This window comes from Magnolia sinica, chromosome 4 (assembly GCF_029962835.1).
Source record: "Magnolia sinica isolate HGM2019 chromosome 4, MsV1, whole genome shotgun sequence".
NCBI classification, from domain to species: domain Eukaryota; kingdom Viridiplantae; phylum Streptophyta; class Magnoliopsida; order Magnoliales; family Magnoliaceae; genus Magnolia; species Magnolia sinica.
In genome coordinates, this window is record NC_080576.1 from 79,911,372 (window position 1) to 79,921,073 (window position 9,702).

The 9,702-nt window shown below is 37.3% G+C and overlaps 1 protein-coding gene across 1 annotated transcript in view; it reads right to left on the reverse strand.

Moving 5' to 3' along the window:
* LOC131244186 (polyneuridine-aldehyde esterase-like) overlaps positions 1-2,846 on the reverse strand; it is a 48,318-nt gene extending 45,472 nt beyond the window's left edge. Inside the window, exon 1 of the mRNA XM_058243832.1 lies at positions 2,478-2,846. Coding sequence (XP_058099815.1) covers positions 2,478-2,846 — 369 coding nt within the window. The remainder of the gene's footprint in view (positions 1-2,477) is intronic.
* Between the last annotated feature and the right edge of the window lie 6,856 nt (positions 2,847-9,702).

The window sequence follows — 9,702 nt, forward strand, 5'->3', positions numbered from 1 at the left end:
CCCAAAATTACTACCCTCATAATTCTGGCTTTCGCTATTTTAAAGTTTTCACAAGGTCAAATTAACAAACTTATACAGTTCTTATAATTTTCATGGGCTATCACAGCAAAACCCTCTTTATGATTTTCACGAGCTCCCCACAAAACAACCTACTGAGATTTCCGAGTTATCTCAGAAAAATCTAAAATGAAATGAAAGTAAATACAGTATTTATCTTCAATTAGCGAGCCGAAGACGTAACTATAGCTTGATTGCATCAATCTTCTTTCTTGGGATATTGATGAAGCCATATATTTGTTCAACTCAAAAAGAATATAGGGATCTAATATATTTTTAATGTAATAAATAATACTCTAATGCTGCAAATTCAATTCACTAATTCTCAAGTAGAGTATGGATTACTCTATTAAAAAAGATTAAACTAATTTGATAAGGAGAATAGAATAAGATAAATCAAATATAAGAATTACCGCACGAATAGCTTAAGGAGGCTTGGACTTTCACTCTTTGCTTAAGAAGATAAATCTCTAATTTTCATGTTTCGAATGAGTGAGAGAAAGCCTTTATTTATAGCCAAAAGATTTGGAAATTCGGCTGGCCTAATTTTAGGTTCTATTGGCCGAAATCAAACGATTGCGTTCTAACGGATCTTTGGATTTCGCAAGATAAAATCTTTCAAAAATTCGACTGGCCTAAGCCAAAATTTGGCTTGCCAAATACATGGTTCAGTGGACTGAATCTCCACAATATTCGAAATCTTATCTTACTGGAAACGTAACCAAACATACTTTGAGCTAACCAAATAGATAGGTTGGGCTAGTCATACCCAAGTTTGGACTGGCCGAACTTGCTTCGGAGAAAATCTTCCTTCCTGTATACTTTCCCGAATTATGTTGGGTTGGCCGAAGGTACTTAGGCTGGTTGAACCTAAGGTCAGGCTGGCCTAACTCTAGTGTATTTTACTTAGAATCATATATTATCGTGATATCATGTGAAATACACCTAACCTAGGGTCAATCTAAGGTTATACCACCTGATGATTGGCACATATAAAGTATTTCGATCTTCGAACTATGTAAAGCTTTTAAGGCTTGAGATGTTGAGTCTTCCTTGATATGTTGATTGAGTCTTTACGAGTTCGTCATGAGTTGTCGAAGACTATCTTCATAAGTGCTTGTGCTCCTTTCAGGACTACGAAATTTGACAATCCTAATTATGCTTAAGTATAAGCACTTACAAATACACCTCACTTTTTGTCACACGTCCTAAAATGAGCTCATAAAACATATGAATGGGGTGGATTTCTCACAAACATCTCTGTGGGCCGCACCCAACATCTTCACAGGAAATCGGCATCCGGACACAAACTGCTTCGCTCACCTAATCCACTCCCTTTCGAAGCCTTAGCCATATTCTTTTCTCCCTCTCCCCGATTCTCTCTCCCGAATTCTCTCTCACTCTCTCTGCATCCTCTTCAAGTACTCTCTCTCTCTCTCTCCCCTAGATCTCTTTCTCACAATCCGATCTTGACCCAACTCGACCCCACCTTCCATCTCAACTGTCCATTCCTGCTAAGATGTGCGAGATCCTGCACATCCAAGGTGGCTAGTGCAGCAACCAAATCGAAGCCAAGTTTTGAGAAGTCATTTGCATCGAGCATGTCATTGACCCAACCGGATGTTACCATGGTGACTCGGATATGTAGCTCGAGCGCATCAATGTCTACTACAACCAGCCCAACTACGGCCGTTTCTGGAGCCCAGTATGATGGATAATGTCTAATCAGGTCCCTATGGCCAGATCTTCCACCTCGATAATTTCGTCTTTGAGTAGTCCGGTGCAAGGAACAACTAGGCGAATGTCGTTGTTCAATATTACTTGAGGTATGCTTTTACTTTGTAGACTGAATTATCTGAGGTTCTTGACCTTGAAATTTATGTGTTGTTTTCTGTGACAGATATACAAGGAATAGATTATCGATTGATAAAATGGGAGCCTTCATATCGAGATTGACACTCTTTTTATTCATTTGCTAGATTTTTTATCATGTCTTCATGATTTTCTATTTTTTAAAAAAATCTTAACTCTCTCTTAATATTGGAAAAAAATGAATAGGAGTTGTTTGTTAAAACATCAAAGAGATGTGATTTTGTGGAGAAATATACGATGTTCCCTAACGGCCTATTTGGATTCGCGTATAAGAGTGTATTGTATTGTATCCAACTATTGCTCATGTATACGTTCAATCAATTTTAGAATACATCCAAATCAATATGCCATAAATCAATGTTTAGATAGGAGGTATTGTTCGGGCAAGTATACAAATTATTCCTTCGATCAATGTTTGGATACGACATATTAGGGCTGCGTATTGTATATACATATAATATTGATAACACTTGTACAATGGTGGAGAAGATTACATGTCTCTTGTTCTTTCTTAGGATTAAAAAAAAAGTGTAGAAGATTACATATACCTCTTTCACGATAATGGACGGTGGAGATGCGAGACTCAGCATCATGGCAGTAGCGAAAAAGGCCACCGAGATCTTTTCTGGAAATCTCTCCATAGCTAGAGAAAGGACAACACCACCGAAGTTGTGGCCCACCAGGATCACCCTTTTGTGGGGTGGAAGAGAAGTCATCAAATCCATCAACGGTTGAGTATAGTCATGGAATGAGCCGATCTCGTTGATTTGCTTCGGGTGGACCCCACAAGCGGCAAGATTAATGGCTGTGACTTGGTGACCAGCTGACGTGAGCAACGTCGAGAGTTTGTGCCAACTCCAAGCTCCATGGCAGCCTCCATGCACTAGTATGAAATGCTCATTGCTTTCTGCCGTCATATTTATTGTTGTGTTTTGCCTTATTTGAGATCATATGCCTAATCAAATGTATAGGTTAGCTTTAGGTGCTACAGAAGCTATCTGGGGCCCGCAGTGAGAAATCCACTCCGTGCATCGGTTTCTCAAACTCAGGATAGGACATGAATAAAAATATCAAGCAGATCCAAAACTCAAGTGGCCCAAACGATAACAAATGGAAGGGATAGAGAGAAGTCAAGTTGTTTCGCCTGGGAATATTGAGCATTGAAGGGAATGCACTGCACGATGTAGTGCTGTCTGAAATTACATTACTGCCCTTTGAAAATTTATAGTTGGTGATGTATTTGCGCGCATAGTAAACATCGGATGCAAACTCCCATTCAAACACGATATAATGGAAAAAACCACCTTTAATACGATACAATACACCTTTATACGCAAATCCAAACAGGCCCTAAACATTTGCTTGGTCTGACAAACTGTATGTATGGGAGCACTTTTGATGATCCAGATGATTTTGTGGTGGGCCCATGGTGGATGGAAGATCCCGTAAAAATATCCTACAGCTATGAACCTAATCGTTTGATAGCACCGATGAACGTGGACCCCTGTTCGTGATTGTAATTTTCATTAGGTGGCTAGGAATTTTCACTGAACCAATTTAATAATATTCTTACACACTATGCTCAAACGCATCCTTCACAATCTTGTTTCATGTCATTAACTGATCTACACACCCATTATTCTTATCAGGTATGCTCTTTATAGTATCACACGCATTGCTTCTACAGTCATTCTCAATCTGATGTTTATGATTTTCCTCTTCCATTAATGTTTTCAACCTAAACGCCTAAACTTTCCTTTTCACTGAGGCCTTTTATCCTTTTTTCTTTTTTTTTTTTCAGGTCTAGAATATTAGAAGCATATATCTGAGTTTGTTATCAATCACTGTACCTCTCTACATGTAGATGTACAATATCTAGACCATTGATTTGTTGGCCCTAGTGTTAATATGCCATGAGCCAAAAATTAGTGGTCAGGTCAGATGATCTAGCCAACCCCATTGGCCCTAGTGTTAATATGCCATGAGCCAAAAATTAGTGGTCAACCCCCCCCCCCCCCCCAATTGTATGCCATGACATCCCTTCTCTAATCATTGAAATCCTCCCCTTGGTGGTTAGGATCATCCAACTAGCATGATTTTTGGTATGTGACATTGATCTTTATTTGACTTCTTTAACATCTTCGTTCTCTTAAACTTGCAGATGAAAACTTTGGCAGTGACCATTATAGATGGGTAGCAATGGTACTTTGTTGAAATTAGGTGTGGACAAAGAGGCTAGAGATAGTTACATGTATTGGCCAAGCTAGGAGTGGATAGATGGATGATTTTTGGTATGTGACATTGATCTTTATTTGACTTCTTTAACATCTTCGTTCTCTTAAACTTGCAGATGGAGACTTTGGCAGTGACCATTATAGATGGGTAGAAATGTTACTTTGTTGAAATTAGGTGTGGACAAAGAGGCTAGAGATAGTTACATGTATTGGCCAAGCTAGGAGTGGACGAGATGGATGATTATTTTTTAATGTATTTAGACAATTTTCAACTTATTATTGTAAATATTATATATCTTTTATTGTAAAGTCGTATAATATTTGTTTAATATTCATTTTTAATTGCACTATAACATTCTTTTGGGTTTTAAATATTAAATAAAATACAGGTTCCAATTTTACTAGTGGTTGCATATATAGGTTTTATGGGTGCTTTGTAAACAAGGATTCAAAACCATTCCCAAAATACCATTTCCAAAATTAAGAAAGGTTTAGAACTGTTCCGAAATTGTTGTCTCTAAAATTTGCAACGGTTTTCAACTATTTCTAATTATTTATTTACAATGTCGTTGCTAATTTTTTGCTTGTGACAGTTTTCAACCATTGTTAATTTTTTACAATGTCCTATTTAGGAACGGTTGAAAACTGAATAGGTGGAGGAACATTCCGTACTTCCTTTACTAGAGCAGGATGTGTGTTTCGTTGTAAAAAAGGCGTTAGTGGTACTGGCCCCAATTTTCTAACAAAACTAGTCTCAATAGTTTGTTGAGGCATGATCGGTGTTATTTCAACAAAAATAACCATCATCCTATTCAAATTGAGCTCATGACTGCTTTGCAATATGTTGAATCCCCATTCGCATATCACATAGCCCAACTAACATATCTCAAGAGGATCAATCCGAGATGAAAATGTCATATCCTGATTTGGAGGATTGCGAACTAGGTTTGATTGTAGATTTAACAGCTCCAAGTGCTGGCTGCACCCGGATTTTCTCCTTTAGTGCAGGAGGCTCATTAGCCCCGAAAGCATTATGAGTATTTCTTCAACTCATATTTTACTATTGCATTGATTTACTAAAAATTTGGTGTCCCACCGGGTGTGCCAAAAATTGTTGGCTCTCGTGGTTTGTTTTGGTCACGTGTGGTGCATGCGAGCGTGTCAGAACTAATTATGCGGCTCGATTCAAACCGAATAACTCGACTCCAAGCGCTAATATAGGCATATAAGTCAAATGTGATTATATATGACCGAGACCTCAGAAGATCAGTCACCTATTTAGCTACTCACAAGATTACTATAAGGTAATCATGCGATTATCAGATGGTAAGGTTCTTCCTCTGAAGATAGGTTGCACCTTGCCTTCCATACGAAATGACTTTTATAAGCAGAAATAATCAAACAAAAAGAAAATACTTACAGTCAGTTACATGGAGCAACTACAAGATACCTTTCTGAAAGATGATTTGCTTTTATTGAATCTGGGAATAGTCCAGGAGCACTTAATTATAGATGGACTTGACTTACAGTTAATCACAGGGAGTGACAACAAGATGCCTTTCTGAAAGCGTAGACTTGAATTACGACTAAATATTATAGCTACTTGATTGTCACTACTCTTAGGATAAAGCTAAGATATGATAAGGAAAGATAATTTAGTTGGTTGATTGGATTGGTATGAGACGACTTGTTTCATTGAATCCTCCTGCTATTTGTAAATCTCTCTTATGGCTATCTTTCAGACATTTCTTTCTTTATTTAACGGTTATGGCAAATCGTCGTCACATTGGTCTTCCAGATCCTTCCTCTTCTTCTTGGCACGTGTCCTTTTAACCTCTCTTTCAGTCTGACCACTTTCCTCCTCTGAGCTTCTCGGTTGTGCCCCGTCATCAGATGATGTGTATCATCTAATCAATGTCAACTATAATTTCGTAAAAAAGTGGTCTAAATATCTCTAAAGTTCTTAAGCATGCTATACATTTTTAGTGCAATGACACATGTCCTTTTTTAATTGGCTATCTCAGGATCGATCTGGAACAGGGTGCAACAATTTCATTATATTTTGCGCCAAATTATAATGATTCACCGTAAAATATCACGTGAAACCACACACACCCTAAAGATATTTGGAAACTTTTACTTGTTTGTCTTCACTTTTCCTCTCATTTTATTTTAGTGTTTTTATATTGTTCACTAGTCTATAACACTCAATATGCAACTGATGTGTAAAACTAATCTATCCAAAGAAAAATTGTCTCGTAAAATTTTGATAGTGGGCCATGATGGTATCAACCATTATGCAACACCATAATAAAAAGAGCATAATGGTATTCTTAGATTTTAAGTTTTTTTATTTTTATTTTTATTTATTATTATTATTATTATTATTTTTTACATTAGGCTGTAGACATCCCACCCATGATAGGAAAGTCTACACCATTTGATCTAAACTCGCAAGTGAAGCCGATTTTGAAAACACCTAGATTGTATACTAGTTAAACTAAAGTTGCCATGCACTAAGAATGCCTTGAGATTCTAGATCAGTGCAATAATGGGAGTATGGAATTACATTTGGTCCCGTACAAATTTCATCTGGTATTTGGAAACAACAGGAAGGATTTGATTAATCTCAGTATTGTATTATCCAGAGCTAATAATAGATATCACGGGACGTTTGGTGGATTTCAAAATCCACTATATTAGTGGGCCCTACATTGATGCATGTATTTTATCCACATCGTCTATCCATATGCGCCCTTTATACGTGACATTCAAGTTGCATGTGTACAAGTGACCGACATCAGTTGTGAAATGTGATTTGTTGATTACAATTTCATGGTCTATAAATTGAAAGCTTTACTTAATGCCGTGTATTTCCCAAGTGAGGAATTTGATCCCAAATGTGGGATTAGATTGTGAAAATACCATTGTCAGTGAGCAATAATGGTCTTAATTCCATCTAATGCAACTCCATACCATTTCATCCCACGGTCCAAACAACCTTAGGTGTCCTGCTCAAAAAGAGCCTCAAGATTCAAATTCGATAGTTAGCGTAAATTTGATTATTGTTGGTGATAATCAAATTCTTACCAACATCTCTATAAAATAAGACTCTCCTCATTCAAGAGATGGGAAGAGAGATTTTTTTTTCTTAAAAAAGATATTTCTAAAGCTAGAAGAAAGAATGACAAAGAGAGAAGAAAAGGAGAGAAAAGAAACGATAAAGAGAGGAGTCATCCAAGCCATCGCACCTCGCCCCAAGGCTCTCTAACTATTCAAATTAACAATGTAGAGGTGGTTCTCACGATATCTAATCATCTCTATTGCTTAGTTTCGGATCTCCAATTCTTTCCTCACTTATCCCGATGAATTGTAATCTACTACAAGATTTATCTACATTGTCACTTCCTTTCTTGTTGCTTTTATCTTTCCTAATTTTCTTAATAATCGCCTCCTCAATCATGACCAATGCCGAGCATTATATTTCCATGGTTATGATTGTAGTCAAGTAATTTTAATTTTGTTTAATTTTGTAGAACTAAACTACTCACAAAAAATTTCTAAATTTTGTAAAGTAGAGATTGTACTTTGATACGGGCGAAGAAGGGTGCATAACTCTATCTTTTCTGACACAAGTATTTAACTTATTTGAAGATTATTTGTGTGAAAACCCACTTTTTAAACCTAATCAAAATACGACCTATTATATATATATATATATATATATATATATATATATATATATATATATATATATATATATATATATATATATATATATATGATGTAGAGCAGGTTACAGACACTTTCATGGCGAAGATGGACTGGAGAAGGCCCAATCGGAGGCGGAAGTGATAAGGACCGTCAGAATCCTAAAACAGGCATATCTCGTAAACCGGAATGAGTTATTCTATGTTCCATGTATGATTTTGGGGTAGGAGAAGCTACTTTAGCCAACTAACCTACTATGCCAAGTTTCCCATGCTGGATTTGTGGGATGACATCAGATCGATGGTCAAAACTCCATTTTATTTCCGTTTTTATTATTTACAGTAAGTTTTGTTGTAAAAAAGAGGTCTTAAATCTTATTATCCTCGACTAGTCGAAGGAAGTTCGACTCGAAGTCCAGCAACAATGTATCTGAAATTCCCGAGGTCTTCGACCAGTCGAAGGGGTCTTTGACCAATCGAAGGACAAGCTCGACTAGTCGAAGGTTATGCAGGTTGTGCGCAGATTCTGCACAGACTGTGTAAATTTGAGGCGGTTTTCAGACTTTTCCAAAGTCGGTGCATAAGTGGAGTTTCCTAAACTATAAATAGGGTCTCTAAGGTCATTCTAAAGGATGTTAAGGCTTCCTAAAGGTATTCTAAGGGTTTCTAGAAGGGGTTCTAGGGTTTCAAAGGGTATAGCAAGGGTGAGATTCGAGGTTGTTCGAATCGGGTAAGTCCTTTCTCTTTGTAATTTATGCTTTCATAGTAGAATTTTGTCGCTTTGTGTGATGGTTTTTTTTCCAAAAGGGTTTTTCACATTAAATCTTTGTGTTCTTTTGTGATTGCTTGACGCCATTGGATTGTTATCCTAGATCCATATCTGTGTGATTCTGCAGCACAAATCCCAACAAGTGGTATCAGAGCAATCGTTGGGGCACAGATCTGAATCTGAAGAATAAGTAATAATGGGAAGCACTAAGTATGATATTGAGAAGTACTCAGGGAAAAATAACTTTGAGCTATGGAAGATCAAGATGATCAATTCCTTAATCAAGCAAGACGAAGATGGTGCTCTTGAGGAGCGAAAATCTACTATGACTGGTGATGATTGGAATACCCTTAATAAGAGGCCTTATCTTCGATCCATTTATGTCTTACGGATAAGGTTCTCTACAATGTAATGAGGGAGAAAACTGCGGCTAAGTTATGGGTGAAGTTAGAGGATGTCTATGCGAAAAAATCCTATGAAAATCGCCCACACTTGAAGCGTCAATGGTATAACTTCAAGATGGTAGAGGGTGGAGATCTAGAGGCTCACATCAGCAACTTTAATAAATTAGTTTGCAAATTGCTGGATATGGAGAAAATGATGAAAGATGAGGAACAAGCATGTATGTTACTGAATTCTCTTCCGACATCGTATGAGTCATTCAAGGACACAATATGCAACACAAATAAAACCCTGAGTGTCGACACCATTATCTCCGCCCTTCAAGGAAAAGCCATGAGAAAGCTAAACAGCAACATGGGGACATCTTCTGATACACTGTTTACGAGGGGCAAAAATTTTGAAGAAGATACAGGATCTTCAAGTTTTAGATCCAAATCCAATGGCAAGGGCAAAGGAAAGGTAAAGTACTAGAACCGTGAGATGGAAGGACACATGAAGAAGGATTGTGAAAATCCTAAATCGAAGAGAGAAGAATCTGAAGTTTCATACAGGGAGGCACATCAGATGGATCGAGTGGATGTGATGGTAATATCTTGTCTGTGACTACGATTAGGCATCAATACAATGATCGTAGGGGCGAGTGGATTTTAGACACAGG